Source organism: Falco peregrinus, chromosome 6 (assembly GCF_023634155.1).
Source record: "Falco peregrinus isolate bFalPer1 chromosome 6, bFalPer1.pri, whole genome shotgun sequence".
Taxonomy (NCBI): Eukaryota; Metazoa; Chordata; class Aves; order Falconiformes; family Falconidae; genus Falco; species Falco peregrinus.
The window spans coordinates 71,057,979-71,075,696 of NC_073726.1; the positions used below are offsets into that span (position 1 = coordinate 71,057,979).

Consider the following 17,718-nt stretch of genomic DNA (forward strand, 5'->3'; position numbering starts at 1 on the left):
AGTGTTTTAAACCAAAAAAGGGGGCAGAAAAAGCCACAGATACCCTTAAGTCATGAGAGGCTTTGCTATTGCCAATGATTTTATGGGGAGGGTGCTTGGATGCTGCACCAGTGGACAGGAATATAAAGCCACAGGGCAGATCTACATCTGCAAACGGGGCACTTCAAATAGTTTACAAATGCACCTTGGCTTTGTTTCCCTTAAACTGCAGTCCATAAGCCACCTTTGAAAATTTTAGTCTGCATCTGGATGCTGGCTTTCTCTGTGGAGTCAATGGCTGGTCTTGTACTAATGGGCTGGAAAATGTTTTTTGGGGGGGACGTGGGGGGGGTGGAAATCCTCCGAGTGCAGCGCCTAGGCTAGAATTGCAGAGGAAGCTGAGGCCTCCAGCCCTGCACAGGAAGCAATCTTAGAGCAGGCCTTAAATGCCAGATTCCAGGCAGAGTTTAACTAACCACTGACAGCTCTGTAAACAAAGCAGGGACAAAAAGAGAACAGCTTTCCCTTTTCTGGTAGTCATTTTTGGTTTGGGGGCTGCAGGGGAATTCTGTAATGCTCGGCTTGATAGGATATAAACCAAGGCTGGAAAGGCTTTGTATATGAAGAACTGTAAAGGGGAAAATATTTCATGGACTAAATCATAAAGAAGAAGGTAGGGCACGGGGAAAATGCATGGATTAAACTACAAAAAAAATACTGCTACTTTTGGTTCTTTGAGCAGGATTTATACACAGTTTGGCTCCTCCTGGGTGGTATTGAAAAGCTGTGGCTTATTTTCCTTCTTTTCTCCTTTCCTTCTCTCTTTTCTCTTTTCCTTTTCTCTCTTTTCTCTGTTACTTTTTCTTTCTTTTCTCATTTTCTCTTCCCTTTCTTTTCCCTTTTCTTGAAGGGGGGTTGGGAACGGACAGACTTTTGCAAAACTTTTAATTATCTGTTTAACTAAAGAAAATCTGTTGTGCAGCGTTTTTACTGCTTCCAGTGAAACTTGGAAGCCTGAAGTTAAAATCCTGCTGAATTGTTGCTTTTGTTTGTAAAAAAGACCTGTGACTTTACAAATAGCTAGTCTGCAGCGAGCAGATGTATACAGTCCTTACTTAAAGCATGTTGATTTAATTTTAACTAGGAAACTAAACGCAGGCATGGGCTATGTTTATCCTACAAGGCATTTAATTAATCTTCTTTATCTCAACAATACTGAGGAATAATTTTTTGATGGAGAATGAAAATAGTTGCAGTGAAGTTAAGAAAACAAAACATAACTAAATGGACTCAGTTGCTTAAACGCATCCATTGTGTTTTCTCTCTCATCTAAGTGGTCATCTCCCCTTTAGATTTGGATCTCTCCAGAGCTCCGAACGCTTGAACACCCACCATGGATGACTTTGAACGCCGCAGAGAACTCAGGAGGCAAAAGCGTGAGGAAATGCGCCTTGAAGCAGAGAGGTGAGGTATTACGTATGGAAAATGGTGTTAGTGGCTTGCATTTGATTAGCAATGTCTTTGAGGATTTTTGTTTTAAGTTCGAAAGTATGTCATAGCTAACCAAAGACTCTTTACTAACAATATGTGCTGTAAAATAGCTTTAGTTAATATTGTGGAATAGGCTGGAAGTCAGGGGTATCTCGTGTCTAATTCCATTAGGCTGTTGTAAATGTTCTAGCTTCTAGTTATTTTGTTATATGGATAAATGTAAACAGTGAAGGTGGAGTATGGCCACATGAAATTATTGATAGGAAGACTCATGCTCAGATGCCATGTGAGTGAGTGTTGTGCAGAAGGGATTGTGTTTGTGTTTCCAGACATAGAACTAAAATTGTAAGATATTGATCAAAAGCTGAGATATCCTTGGTATATGTAGTATAGCATATCTGTGAATTGTCTGCCATTACTGTGAAATTGCTGTTGTATTTGTACTACCTGTCACTTTTTATTCATTTACAACCACTTTATGTAATCAACAAGGGCAGTATTTGCTGTCAGTTATTACAGATTTCCTTTGGTGCAAATGAGAGCAGAACTTGATGTGGGTATGATGATGTCAATTTATGAGAGCAGCAGCATGAAATACTGGGAATTACATCTTGTTAACTAACCCCATTTTACACCTGTACAGTTCTGTTTTCTTTAATTGATTTTTGTATGATTTATGCTGGAGCAAGGAGAGAGAAAGTCAGGCCCCATATATTTTTGTAATGTTTTCTTTGATATAAAGGTTTGATTTAGTTTATTAACACTACAGTGATTTAGAAAATAAAAAGGAACTTGGGTTTAAGCAGGTTTTGTATTTAATTTTTGATATAGACTTCATTTTTGTTTCTAGTCTTTCCCATGTGCTGACAAAACCATGGTGTTTCAGGTTCTGTATGCTGTAGGAGAAAATACATTTTTCTGAACAGTTTTAAATGGAAGTCAGCAGAATGCAATGTATTTTGTATGCCTGGTTTGAGCTTTTTAATAAGGCCCTGCTACATCAGTAGGGCTTTCTGGTGGAAGATGATGATACTTGGGGTAGAAATTCCAGGTAGGTGAGATGCAATAGCTGCCTTTCTTTCCGAAGGAAGTGTTGCCATGGAGAACTGGGTAGGTAGGCTCTCATCAGGCTATAAACTGAACCTGTGAGCTCTGGAAAGCAGCAGTGTTGCCTGCAGATAAATAAACTCATGTGAAACGTGGTGGTCAAAGGGAAATGAGGTGGCAGCCTCCTTTGCAAAACACAGCTGTCACCTGGTTGGTGACCTCTCCAAAAGGCAGAGGAGCAAATGTGCCATGGTGCTAAACTGCCTTCTTGTTCCAGAAGGTTTCCCCCTAGGCCTGGGGCGCAGTATGTTTTTGTTGGGCAACAAGTGAGGGATTGTGGAGCCTGTGCTGATCCACGGTATAGTACATGGTATTCATATACTTCTAGTGTATTTCTGCTTTAAAAAAATATTTTTAAGGATATCTTAGGGTTTGTTGCTAATAGAGGCCTTGGGTGGCCTGTGGAGGATGCTGGGGGTGTAGTTTGGGAGGTGTTTTCTACTATGAAAATATGTCACTTGAACTTCCCGTGAGGGCATCCAAGCTCTTGTGTGTGTGCAGAGTCTGTGGGGTGGTCCGGACATCAGTGATGTAGCATGGACGGCTTGCAGAGGCGTGACAGCTGCAGGGGCTTGGAGATAAGAGGCTCTGCCCATGCCACCACGGAAGCTGAAATCCAGGACTTCAGGGGTATCCATAAGTCACTGTGTGGCCTGAAATTTTACGCATGGTCCCTGATCATGCACAGGGAAACTGAAGCCCTGGGGAGGCAAAAGCTGCAGGCAGCAGCTCACCGATGTCCCTTGAGGGTATCCTCCCTGGGGAGCACTGCAAACTGATGGTGATACCTGCCCCTGGGTGATGGGGAAGCCAAGGGGTTGGACCAGGGAGTGATGGCTGCTGACATGGGAAACAGCCTGCTCCCCACCCACTCAAGCCTGCTTTTGGGAAGTGTTTTCACCAAATTTGGGGCAGCTTTGCCAGGTTTTTGTGTGGGTTACCTTTGTGGAGGAGGCGAGCTTGGTGGCAGCCCGTCCAGAGGAGAAGGTCTTGGGCCCATGCCCCTGTTTTCTGCTGAATCGTTGCAGAAGTGCTCTGTGCCCTTTCCCACACATTTGAAGGCTTTAGCAATAAATTGCTGTATGCTAAATCTTGCTGTACTCCCTTCACTGTTGCCAACTTCAAGCATTCAAGCATCATGAGTCAGACCCCTTAAAAGTCACAAGACTGCTTTAAAAATCTTGAGATCTTAAAAATAATTTAGTCTAGCCTTTTTATTTTTGGTTTGCCTTAACAATAACAGAGCCTTTTTCTCAAGTTCAGATGTGACTCTGGGAGCTGGGACCTCCCAAAACCTGCCCCAGCAGGGGCAATCCCAGGGAGGAGCTGAACATCCACACCCGTTGCATTGCACTGCTCATGTTGAGCTAAAAGCAGCAACATTTGGGCAGTTATTAACAAACAAATATATCATGCTAGATTGTTTTTGGTGGATACAGATTTTTAGGGATTTGAGGATCATCTTCACCTTTAAAAATATGTGTACAATGTGTTTGTGTACATGTCTTAAGCCACAGCAATTCACTGGCCAGACCTCCTGCTGTCCAAACACTTTCAGGTGTTTTATCAAGTGAATCACGTTGTCCTAAAGAGTGGTATGAAAGCTGAAAATGCTCCATCAGCTCTGAGCACTAGTACCTGCTGCTCAGGCACAGGGCATTTCCCTGTATCCTCCCATCAGTGGGCTGTAGCCTTGTGGTAGGGAAGCCACTGCTGGTTGTGAGCATTTCTGCTGGGAGATGGATGGATGGATGATTATGTGTAGGCTATAACATGTTTGCTAGTTCTCCCAGATGCTGTTCAGGCTTCAAGTTGAACAGCAAACTTAGAAGTGCAAGCGGCTATATCAAACAGCAGTATTTGTAACTCAGCCAGCCACAGTGATGCATTTTGTAATTTTCTGGAATTCATAAAGGAACGTGGAAAGCCTGTCTTTCTAGCCTGATGCCTGTACCCAAGAGAGACTGAGGGGTGAAGATGCCTTGTAGCAGCATCAACTAATGCACCACATACCCAAGAGGGAGTGACTTGACCTTACTGTGTCTTCCCCAGGGGCCAGAAACTGTGTGAGGACTGGTCAGGATACATGTGCCATCAATTTTTCAAGTGTCTGTCATGCTGGAGCTACTGATGTCCAGTCACTTCTGTGTTGTCTTTGGAGATATTTAGTGCAAGTTCAGTTCTTGAGGGCTGCTGCTAGGCTTTGTGGGATGGGTTTTTTTTGTTTTGTTTTGGTTTGGTTTTGTTTTTTCCATTAGAAAGCTGTTGGAAATTATGCTTTATTGTGCTGTTTAGCCCTGGCATGCTGGGATGATATGCTTAGGGCTTGTCCTAAGGAGAGGCTGGCTTTGTCCTTTAAAAACCAACAGTGTGGCTCACCCCGGCATGTGCTTTGGCTAGTAGTTCATGCTGTGGCAACTTAGATATTGATTGTCACCAACTCAGAAAGCTAGTGTTTTTTTGGCATCTTTAGCTCTTACCATTTCAAGGTATCCCATATGTTCCCATGCAGACTCATTGCACCCACAGAAATTTTGCCAGCCAGAATTTTTTGACTGATTGGTTTTATCTGGGATCTCTGGAGGCCTATTAGCATGTAATACTACTACAGACCTGTCTAGGAGGTATGTGGCCAACAGCAGGCATATGGGGCTTTGCCCAGCTTTCTCCCAGGCTGTCAGACTTATTGCATGTGCTCAGGCTGGCAGGGACCCAGCAGCTCTTGTACCTCATGGAATAACAAGGCTTTCAAGGCATAGGCCGGGAAACCCAGGACAAAGTATGGCAGTGTTAACTGTGCCCATCCACTAGCATTTTGCATGTGGTTTGTACTGATCAGGTGTGAGGTCAGATAAAATAAGACCCCACCAGCCATTCTGGCGATGGGATATGCTACATCTCTAATGGCTCTGCAGCAAAGCCAAGGCTTTATCCTGCTCCTCGGAGGCAGAAAGTGTCCTGTGCCTGGGACAGTGGTTGTACAAAGCCCTGAGGTCCTGGTCCAGAGCTGGCTGAAATCTTTTTACTGGTTTCAGTGGGTTTTGGATTAAGCCCTACCTGAGTTATTCCAGCCAGATGATTTATGAGACAGTCTCAGTGGCAGACATGAAGGAGCTGGAGGAATGCTTTGCCTTCCCAGCCACAGGGTACATACTATGCTGGAGAATCGGGGCCCTCACAGAAATGGGTTACTGATTTAACTGTCAGAAATGGGTAACTGACTTAACTGACAGGAAAAATCCCCGATATAATTGAAGCACGGGGGATTGACTTCTTTCAGCAAGGGAAAAAACAAATGCTACCTGCTGCTTTGTGCCTCTTCCTAGACAGTGAAAGATGTTTTGTTGAACAAAACCATTGGGTTTTGTCATTTTGATGTTGTAACTGACACTGGAAGAATTTAGCCTGGGGCTGGGTAGAGTGTGTGCGTCTGGAGGGGTGGTGCTTTGTATCTTGCTGATGCACTTTAGTCTGTCACAGCTGCATGCAGCTGCAGTGAAAAAATGAGGTGAAATAATTCTTGAAGTGACAATAGACCTATTTCCTTGACTTAGAGCACAACTGAGAGCAAAAATTGCCCCCTTGAACTGTCTAAAGAATAGCTCTCAGGTTAATCTATTTAGCACTTAAGTCACAATTTTACAACTGGCTGACTTGTTGTTGCCCCAGCAGTGTATTTTCACCTCTCCATGGTGTTGGGGCTCTCTTAAAAATTATACTAGGAAGCTGATCCAATTTGCTTCATTACCATACCATCACTACTGCAGGCTTCAGGAAGGTCTTGGGGTCATTGTCAGACTGGTCCTCATTTAGCTGAAGCTTAACTGAATCTGAACCACAGCTTTGCTCAGTGTAATGCCCTCCCCTAAGGGACTGCAAGTCATTTCATGGGCAAGGAACGGTATTGATCAACCTGTTGTAAAAATACAGCAAAGAGAAGTAGCTATCTATCATCAAATCACAAGTCACTCTCTAAAACCACCATACTGTTTTGTGGGCTGTGTAGGATCTCTTGACAGGGGCCACAGCTGCCCTGACTAAAGGGCTTATCTTCTTGCAGACCAATCAAATATTACTAAACATATCCTAAAAGGGTACGTAGGTAGGGCATACTGAAAAACACTGCCATTAAGCTTTATAGTTCCTGGTAGCATTAATTACTAAAGGCAGTAGGTAAAGATTATTAAAACAAACAAACAAACAAAAGCTTCAAACAGTTCAGTTACAAACCCTCTCCAGCCTCTCTTTTAAACAGTTTTATAAGGCAGTGATAATAAGGTTCATGTTCATGGATGTAGATTAGGGAATGCTCATAGAAGTAACTGAGCCTGCAGATCAGAGATGGCAGTGTGAAAGTCTCCTGGGGTGGTAACTTGCTCAATGCAACTTCAGTCAAAAAGTGACACATGTTTGAACCCAAAACTTACCTTGGTACAACTGAAAAAGAAGTCAAGTGAATTTCAGTCCAGACCTGTGAAGGTAAGTACAGAATCAGCAAGACATTTAACATGCCTTTTAATGTTTTAGTGCTCCTGTTGAGGCTGGTGTTGCTCAAGTAAACATACAAAGGGCTGAGTCACCAAGTTAAAAAGGTAAAAAACATGAGGATCAGACAGGGTACATCTTTGCAGGACTTAATAAGAAGCACATTGTTTATCTTCTGGACAGGTAAGCCAGGACACATTTGTTGCCACATCATCTTAATGCTTCTTGAGAACAAGGAAACGTCATCCTTGTCAGCCACAGAAAGTGGACAATTTCTACTCTCCTGTCCAAGACAGTGAGGGTAAGTGAGTGCTCATGTTAGATCAACATTAAATGACCACAAATAGCTTTTGAAACTGCTTTTTATTCCTGCAATGGAGTTATCTCTGGTCTAGAGTGTACATTAGTGACAAATGTTAGTGTTGAGGGTTTAGGAATAAACATAGATGGTTCCTTTTTAATTACCCCCTACTTCTTGAAACACTAGAACTTGCCCATGTCTGGTTCTCAAATGTCTGGTTACATATTTAATAAGTTTTCAGGCTTCAATTCAGCCTTGTGTAACCAAATTAAGAATATGACCTTAATACAAATTTTCAAGGAATGCTTGTTTAAACATAAGAGAAGCTGGCTGCATATGCCTAACAAGTTGCTTCTCAATGTTCATGATTTATTTCAGAACAATACTTCAAAAATGTTTGGCCTCTGTCCTCTTGAGGGCTATGCCCTTGTTGGGTCCAAGCCCCTTTTGCTACTTAAACAAGAACTACAGTGGTTTTATCTCTCCATGAACTTCATATATCCTGGAATTCCAATACTTTGAGGGTTTCCGCTTATCTTTCTGTAAAATACTCACCTTCTGGTAGAGTTGATACATATCTTCTGCCCAGGAGTCAGGTATTAAGACAATGAATAAATAAGATTAGAATTGTGTGAGGGTTGAGAACAAATTGAGGAAAAGTGCTCCAGCTGTTAACCTGTTTTCAAAGGTACCTTGAATTCCAGGACTGACAGCATGTATTTGGATTGTCAGGTTTGGCCCTTCACCTTGCATTGATCACTGTTCCTGCAGTTCCTGAAGCTCATTGTTGATCCAGACAGAAAAGCATGACCTAGTGGCTCATTAAAGCACACCCTACTGCTATCACTGTCAAGTAAGGGTGGATACTGGACAAATCTTTGCTATTGTAGCAATTCAGATGCCCTGAAGGAAATAAACCATATGCAAAGCTGAGTAGAACCTACCACTTAATTTTACAGATGTTGTGTGTTTTGCAGATTATATTTTCTTTAAAGTCCTTATGGAGAAATGATTTATAAACAAAGCTTTGTTCTTTCAAATAGCTAGACATACAGTATATAAACTTTGCTGAGCTAACCCCACTGCAATTCCTAAGCAGACAACAAAATCAGCTCCTTAGTATTTCAGATATTAATCCCACATGTATGTTAAAATCATTCTGTAATCTCTGTACTACATCTACTACACCAGCCAAGCTTTTAGGAGGACAGCCCAAATCCAGCACCCAGACAACTGGCAGAACGCCCCATCTTTCACCTCTTTCAACAGAGCAGCAGGTTTGCCTTGGGAGCACCAAGGAATTTGGGAAATTCGTGGGTGAAAAGTACCCCCTCCAAGCCTGTAACCAGGTAATGCACCTACTGCCAAAACAAAGTTTTCCTTTCTGTTTCCTACTGTATTTTTATTAGCTTTAACTAGACCAAAGTCCTTGATGAACTGAATCTATTTAAATATCTGTCTAATAACTATGGGCATTGAGGCACAGCTTTTGGTGCTTTTTATTGACAATTTGAGCATGCATATTTTAAAGGGCATTATATAAGAAGTAATACAACACGGTATTTTATCATGATTTTCAGAATTAGACTGAAGCGTAGGCACCACACAAAGAAGCTGAAGGAGCCTGAAGCAGTGTAGCTGGTATAGTACAAATAAGTGTCAATGGTTGTCCTGTCACATTTATATTTAAAAAGGATATCTTTTTAATATCTTATGTCCTAATTGGCAGCACGCAGTCAATTAAGACAAGGTAGCCTGCAGTGCTCTTGCAGCTCTGTGCATCTGTCATTGTACCTTCAAATGGTGTAAATCATATGTGCTATCAGAATTTTCTCATACAAAAGACCAGAAACTTGAAATACAAAAAGCTACATTAACTGAACGTTCGCCTAAGGTCTGTGAAGCCACAGAGCCTTCAAACTTCCTGTACCAACCACAACGGAGCAGTGTGGTGTCTGTGACTTATAGGTATGTATGTCCTTTGGAGGCAGACACTGCACCTCAGTTTCCCCAGCAGCATTTTCTGTCCCTTAGCAAGGAGTACATCAGCCCTCCACGTAGGTTACCTTCAGTTAACTCAATATAGCAGAGACCAAAGACACTGTCCTAGAACAACTCAGAATAAAGGAGGTTTAGTTCTTGGTCCCTAGGTCTACTTTTGTCAGTCAGTTTCTCGGGCAGGGCAATCCCCCATCTTCATTTATCTGGACAGCCAATGTCCGTTGTCAGAAAAACCCGCTCAAACTGTTGCTAAGTTTTATTAGATTCCTAATCCAGTCTCTTTTCATAAATAAAAGCAGTTGATCTGTATTTCTTTCTAGACAGTAGTATATGATGGAGCTCTCAGCTGTTTAGTCACTTCCCATGAGCCTGATATCCATAACTAGCATAAGAGGCAGGACTGATTTAGTTCATTGTATAAAGCCTTCTCAGGCTATAGGATTGTGCATACCTTATCACACAAACGTATGCTTGCAAATGAGTTGGCTGAAAATTCTACATTAACTCTTCTTTTTTATTATTATTATAAATGCCTTGTTATTAATAGTAATGCTCTGCAACAAATTTCATTTAGTTTAAAGAAAAGCAAAATGAATACTGCATTGTTCCCATACAAAAGAAGCTGATGGTTCAATATCCCTATATCTCAAAAGATGTTCAAAACAGTATTTTCAGGCAAATACATTATTCATTGACTTATTCACCTGCAATAATATATTCTATAGCCTGCATGTTCTTGTTGTAAGTGGCTGATGGTATACATCCTGGTGGTCCCGCCTGCCCACTGAAATGGGCCATATGGGGTTTTGATGCTTTTTTGGACAAAGGGTCATCAGGTGCTGCTCATCTATCTGGTTACTTCTCACAGCCCCTGCCACGATGTTGGTTGCCAGTGCAGCCCTGTTTGCTGTTGCCTAGGGGGGAAGGTGGGAGCAAAGTGAGCAAGGCTACCCTGCACTGCCTCCTTGCCACAGGACCCACACCCTGGTCCCTGAGGCTAAGCAGCTACTGATGGGTAGTGCATCTGGGGCTGGACCCAACTGCCGAGGCGTGAACTGCCCTGTGCGTGTGGTGGCACAACATTGCATCTGAAGGAGGTGTTGAGCAGAGGCTGCGGCAGAAGGAAAGCATTGCTGGTGTTTAATTTGCTCTTTTGCTCTAAACAGAAGAGAGTAACTGATAGTAGCCTCTAAAACTTCAAATTTCAAGATTTGGATAGGTGTGATCTCTTAGCTGTTACATTCCACTGCCTTCTTTTTAGCGAATAAGGGCATTGTTGAACTTGTTGCTTAATTGTGTCACTATTCTTCAGGGTATTCTGGGCTTAGAATGATTAAAGTTATTAGGCGTGATAGAAACGGCAGTTATTACCCAACTGTGAGACCCGTTAAGGAGTGACATGAAAATGAGTTTAGCCAGTGGGTTTCTAGGAGCATCTGCTTCTCAGTGTGAGTTTGCATTTTATTAACATCTTTATGATCTAATATTTGAAATTAAACCAGATAATCAGAAGATTAGATTTCTCTTTAAAAAGCTGACGCCAATTAGTTTGCAGGGATAATAGATTAAATGAAGTCTAACACTAACAAGTTTTACACACGAATGAGCATAGTATGTAAACGCTATCAAATTGCTGGCAGCCTGGGCAAAGTCACCCTTCCGCAGCTCAGTTCAAAGAACTATAGAGGAAAAATGAGATTTGCAAACGATAGTCCAAACTGATTTCAACTTGCAGAAGCACTTCATTTGGTCAATTAGCTCCTCCATTTTTGGCTTTGTGCCTTGAAACGAAGTTTTAATTACTGAAGATAAATGTTTATAAGCAGCTTTATTTCTCTCATCTTAACCTACTTATTAGCTTGTACTAAACAAAGAAAATCCCTCTTGCCACCAGATAGTCCTTCTGTGATCAAGATCTTTCATAGAATGAAGGGAAATATCAGGTGCTGTGCTTCTTGGACAACTTAATTCATCAGCATATAACTCAAGAAATATTCCTGATCAGAAATAATAATAAAAAAAAGTCAGTGAGCAACTGCTCCTTAGGAAAGAAGTCTAGTGGTGATGCAGTCCTTGGGGGACGCTGGCAAGCAGCCTGACCAGAGGGTCAGGTTAACAGAAGTGATACAGCTACAGATTTGAAGGAGCAGTAGTTGTATCAGCCTTGCAGCTGAGCCCTTCCCTTCCTGGGGAGCAGCAAGGGTGATGGGAAGTGGAAAAGTAAGCAATATGCTTTTCTTTTTGTTTATCGGAAACTATAAACCAATGGGAGTGTATTTGACAGTTAAAGGTTAGCCTCATTTTGGTTGACATTAAGAAAATGTAAATAGATGTTGTTTTTCTCCCCTTTATGTCAAAACCCGTTGGCTGAACTAAATTAACTTGCTTATTAATAGCCTTTGCTGGATAGTCTGTTGAAAAAAGGCCAGCCAGTGTGTCATGCTGACAAAAAAAATTCAAGGGAAGGCTGTAACTCAACAGCTAGTTGTGACTGTCTTTTTGTTTTTTAAAAAAATATTTATCCACTTTTTTCTCTGACACTTGCTGAAAAGGTACCTTGGTTTCATTTAAGTTAGCTTGTGACCCATTTTGATTGTGGACATTATTTAAGCCAACAACAAGGTCTGCTCTAGCAAGAGGTTATCTTCTAGGCAGACTGTGTTCTTGTGCTGAGCTCATAAGAGAGGTGCTGAAAATTGGCACTCAAAAGCAAAGCTTCTTCAAAGGTTTTGTGAAGTGACTTCTCCATACTAGTACCTCCCTCTTCTGCCAGCAAGACAACATCTTATTTACTGGTGTTTAAACCGATTCACTTGAACAAGTGCTGCCTTCTTTGTGAGCTCTCTTTGTATGATTTAAACCTGATGCATATCATAGTAAATTTTTAAGTCAATTAAGTGCACACAGTGGAAAGTAACCAAATTACCATGACTTGATTTACTGCTTGTCAGCTGAGCCTCTTGCAAGGGAGGTGTCTTATTGTGAAACAGCGGGGGAGGGTAATATCCTTTGAGTTTGAACTGGGAGGTTTGCACAGATTTAATGCTCTTGGTTTCAAACCAGATTTGAGGTAAACTTCTGAAAATTCAGTGTACAGATAAGGGCTTTGTGACTGTGGTGAAGCGCATTGGTGCAGCACTCCCTGATGAGGAATTGATCTTCACGTTCCATGCAAATCCTGCCTCTTACAGCCACTTATTTCTGTTGTTAACATGGCTCCGCAGAGAGATGGGAGGCACAGGTGAGGATAGACAGGGAAGCTCAGACAATGACCTACCTCCAATCCCTTCATGTTACATCATATGAAGTCAGGTACAGATCAGGGGAAGGCTGGTGTTAGGTGGGTGAATCAGATGTTACACACATCCACCAACTGCTACTGACCACATGTCAAGAAACGGGACTCGCTGCAAGCCACTGTGGAGTCAGCAAACAGCTGCAGCTATTTCTGGTCTTGGCAGCTGGATTCCTTGCACTATTACATTTAGTTGCTTCAAAGGAGTATCCTGCAAAGATGAATAGAGAGAGAGACTAGAAAGAAAAATCTGAGCAACATCACTTTTAAAGTGAGAAAAACCCTGCGGAAGTGACTGAGGAAAACAGTTACTTGTCCACAAGATGTACAGTTTCTTGCCACAAGAGGGGTTCCTGTGTGTAATAGATTAATTCTCAGAAATACGTCTTTTGGGGTTGGAGGTGGTGGGGATGCTTTTGTTGAACGAAATTCCAATAAGCAGACAGTGCTTACAGGAGCAAGCTGGTTTCATTTATAAAATTGCCAACCCTCTAGTGATAAGGAGAAAATCAGATACTCTGTGTTTGAATCCTGGGTATTTCTGAAAGGCATTGTTATAATAGAGTGGTGAGAAAAATACAGGGGTGAAGCTGGCCCCAGAGCAGAATGCTTTCTTAGTATAAAGGATAAAACTTTTTCCATCTGTATTTTTGAACAGAGAAGAGGAAGAAGGTGGTGTTAATGGCTTTTAGTGAAATGGACCTTTTTTTTTGGGGGGGGGGGGGGGGGAAGGAAACTCATAAATTTGTGGCCTTCATGTGAATTCAGAAAATTTTTAGCAAAACCTAGCAATCATATTTTCATAAAAATGCTTACATTTGGAAAGTCAACAATCATAAAACACTGTCTCCATCCCACCCACTGAGTGCTTATCATCTTGTGAGAGGACCAGAGCACAGTGAAGACTGGAGAGGAAAGCCCTTCTGATGATCCATATACAGATGATTTTTTGTCCTTATGCCTGCTCGTGAGATAGTTACACAGTTACATTCATATACCACATCATGCCATCCCTCAAGATGAAGTTCTTGACATCCAGTCTGTTTTCTCCTTTTTCTCCCATGCAGAAGATATTTATGACTGGATTGAAGGGAAAAAATCATGTGTATTTCCACAGGAAGAGCATGACTGGTTTCTTTAGAATAGGTTTCTTTTACTAGCCTGAAACTGCTAAACTGAGCAGTCCTCACAGCTTTTTCAAGTTCATCTTCAGCCAATACAAAATGATGAGTTTTTTCTAGGCACTGTTGCTCAGAACATTCCTGAGATTTTCCAGCAGCTACTACTTCAGTGTCTTAATAAGGCAGCCATAGCTGGGAAAGACAAGGAGATGGCTTTTCTAAACACTGTCTACACATGGCTTCCTTTTATGGTCCAGCTTGCACAGCAGGGTATTCCTCTGAAGGTCAGTGACACGGGTAACAAAGTGCTTCCCACTACAGCTTACTTTTTGAGTGCAGGCATCATGTGTCTGGTGCCACATGTTCAGCCTGCTTTGAGAAGGGGGAAGAAGAACGAGTTGGGTAGGGAAATGTAGAAAAAGGGGAAAAAAAGCAGAGCGTGAAGTGCTGTGTTTTTGTATCGATGCTATTGCTGTGCTCACTGTGGCTGCAGGATACAGTTATGAATACCGTGCAGAGAATATTTGTGGATGTGCTGGGCTGATATTTCATAAAAAATGCCCCTAAGAAACATCTCAGTAGGGTTTCAGGGTTGAGGTCATCCCACAGCAATACCAAGGGCAAATTTTCATGTCATGTCCATGAATTTGGCTTTTCATTCTCCCAACAAAATGGGATAGAGTGCTAATGACCTTTTCAAACCAGTGAGTTATGATGGCTGGAGGGGTTGTCTGTGCTGGAATGTCACAAGATGAATTTGTTTAAGGAAAAGGTTTAAGTCCCCTTCCCCCCTTCTCTCTTGTACTAGCTAGTGAGTTTTTTCTCTCATTAGAATGTAACCATCTTATACTGGAGGGATGTATAAGTTCCTTCAGGGCTATTGTAATCTTTCTCACCAAATTTTTTCATGGGATGGATGAATAATTTCAATATTATAAAAAGAAGGAATATATTGGTGATTAATTTAGTATGAGAAAACCCCCTGCTAAGTAATGAAAATCTCATTATGTTTTGTCAGGCCTGAATATATGTACAGGATATACATAAAATGAATAAAGAAAATATATCTTCAAGGCAAACGTGAAATGTTTAGGCATATTAAATGGGTCTGTAATCTAATTTTTCATTTACTGATTATTGTCAGATGGACTAATACAGTACCTAATAAACTATGAAGACAATGAAAGACTTTAACTGTGTCACCAGCTCTGACACTGTTTGAGAAAAGAGAAATGCTTGAAGGTGTTGTTTTGGTGACTCACATCTTGAAAGTCTAACTTTCTTCATCTGTTTCCCTGTTGCTTCGCTGGCTCCATCCTGATTTCACCTATCGTGCTCACATCAACTTACAATGAGATCCTGATGTACCAACTTTGATATCATTATAGGTCTTGCATTCTTGTGGTTATGCTGGCTTTGGAGGGAATGTGACTTGTCAGTCTGTTGGCTGCGTGGTTTTGCTGGATATAATATGTTGCTTTGAGGAGATAAAAGCATAAATACACAGAAGTCGAGCAAAGATCACAAAACATGCAGTTTGGTTGATGAAAGCTTTTAAACTGTTGTCAGTGCTTGCTGATAACAGAAGAATTCTGAAATAAAAACAATTATTAATTAATATCTTTTAAAGCAGGATTGATCTAGGAGGAAAGGGTTACCCCCCAGTTAAACTCCGAGGACCCATTTAACAGGCTGTGTCGTACTTTCATAGCTGTTCCATGTTACGTTGCATTCAGTGTTTTAAGGCTTGCTTTTACTCATTTCACTCTGAATCCTGTTTTCAGCGGCTGTGCACGTTTAGCAATTACTCTGGATTTAAGGGATTGCTATAACTGAGAGCAGAGATCATCTGTCCTGTCCTCATTATGCTGCTGGAAGAAAATACTCGTAAGATGTCTTGGTGACTAGGAATGACTTTTCCGTCACCAACCCGTCTTCCTTTATTTATTGGTTGTTCTTCTCTCTACTTGGGCTGTACCCTGTCATCAGTTTTTAAGCCAAATTCTTTATGGAAGTCAATAGGGAGTCCTGCGCAAAGGGAAATGACATAATGTTGCCCTTTAGTCCTACCTACAGAGAAGCAGACTTGGGAAACATGCACATTTTCCTAATTACCAAGCACTGAATTTACAGCATGTGTTCATTTTCTAGCGACATCCGGCAGCTACCCAACATATTGTAAATTGGGCCATTTGTATTCAAGACAATTGTTTTTAATAAAAATATTCTTGAGTGTTGTCTTTATTTGGATTGCATATGGTAAACGTTGAGATCCTCACTGCTTTGAGGTAAAGAATGTGCCATTTATATGGGTAGCATTGGGTGTTCGTAGCTAAAATGTCTCCTTGTCCCATTGGAGTGCATGATTTTGTAGGCTGCCACCTTTTACTCAAGCAGTAACTTCATTTTTCTAGAGGTGTGTGTCTCTATAGTTTGTAAAACACTTTTGATAAGAAAGATGCTTCTGTGAATGTAAGCAGTTATCATGTGAACTGTCAGCTTTTGCAGGGGATGGGTTGTAGGTTCATGACCACTTCTATAGTGCCTTCAAACTGTTGTTCTGCAGGGCAGGATAAACAGAGTTGCAGAAGGTGTTTAAAATTAAGACCTTTTTCAATCTTTTTACTAGTTAGAATTCAGACTCTTTAAACCTCAAGTACTTTTAGTTAGATGAAGTAAGGATGTAAGCAGAAGGGCATAAAAACATAAAGAAATTTGGCCAGAGGAGACTGCTTGAAAGGTAGCTGAAAGTGATTGCTTCTGTTGGGAACAGTAATGCCATTTGAACTATTTTTACTCCTTCCTTTACCGCTGTAGTGCCTCTTGGAATATGAGCTGCTTTGTATGTCCCCATAACCAGAGCACCTGAGACCTTGTAAATTATTTACTAAATGTGTATATCCCTTGTAATGTGGTAATGCTGTTCCTTTAGCTTTGCTAATAGGGGTGAAGAAGGACTCAGTGGCACAGCCAGAAACCTGTCAGAGGGGATGTATGAATTCTTTTTGCTTGCCTATTTATTTATCAGATTTTCTCCAAGCTGCAGTGCAGAATTTGGAGAATGATGTAGAAATCACTCAGGCCCACAGGTTTTAGTACCATCATTTTGGTACAGGCCATTTTTAGAAGGAGAAGCTGTGAAAAGCAGCTTTGGTGGTAGCCTTCAAGAATCCTCCTCCGTAGATTTCAAGATCTTTAGATTGGATCTTGGCCCACCTCTGCTGATTACATTTAATAAGAAGTGCATGTATATTTTATTGCATGGAAAGCTGGATGTGGAGCCTTTGTTTATCTCTGCCACTCACTGTTGACTCCTGAATGTTGATACGGAGATACTACAGTGCATGTGCTGATGACTTCCCCTGACAAGGGAGGATGATAAGGTTGACAGACTGATAATACTGGACTTGTTAGCTGTTGGGTGGCTGACACTGAGATGGCATGAGCTGATTTGCATAGCCTATCGGGCTTTTGCGGAGCAGCTCTGTTTTAATTCAATAAACAATTCCAGAAGCTGGGGAGGAATAACAGCTCCTCTGTGTAGCCTTTTTTTCACTGGATTTTGTGGGATTTCATCTGTTATAGCTTTTGCTTAAAGGTCAGCTGAAGAGTCTTTCAAATGCCTGTGCAAGCTTTAGAGTCCATCTTGAATGGTCAGTGGACAGGGCACTTTAATGTGTTGCTGAGTGTCTGTGTGAGAGAAGGACGTGGAAGACATCTGGAGACTTGTTCTGGCCAAAACTAACAAATATGATGCTGATTTTTTGGGAAAGCAATCAGAAAATAGGGCAGGAGTAATACCAGACCCTTCAACTGAAGGTACTTTTCTGCCATTTGTGAACTGGATTCACCATCTGGGATAGCAGCTATGGCCATATCAGATTATTATTTTTTCCCTGCTTTTGTCTTCTGCCCCATACCACCCCTTCACCCCCCAC

At 41.5% G+C, this 17,718-nt stretch overlaps 1 protein-coding gene across 10 annotated transcripts in view; it reads left to right on the forward strand.

Annotated features, from left to right (window-relative positions):
* The window catches only part of CALD1 (caldesmon 1), a 202,748-nt gene that overhangs the window by 102,243 nt on the left and 82,787 nt on the right, over positions 1 to 17,718 (forward strand). For 8 of the 10 annotated variants that reach the window (XR_008747697.1, XM_055807422.1, XM_027782807.2 and 5 more), the window contains one exon: positions 1,332 to 1,443. Coding sequence is in view for 9 of the 10 variants with exons in the window: in XM_055807422.1 (XP_055663397.1) it covers positions 1,373 to 1,443 (71 nt within the window). In the remaining variant the exon portion in view is untranslated. Of the gene's footprint in view, positions 1 to 462; positions 653 to 1,313; positions 1,444 to 17,718 lie in introns of those variants that run through there. The other 2 variants (XM_055807427.1, XM_055807423.1) reach the window with 2 other exon arrangements.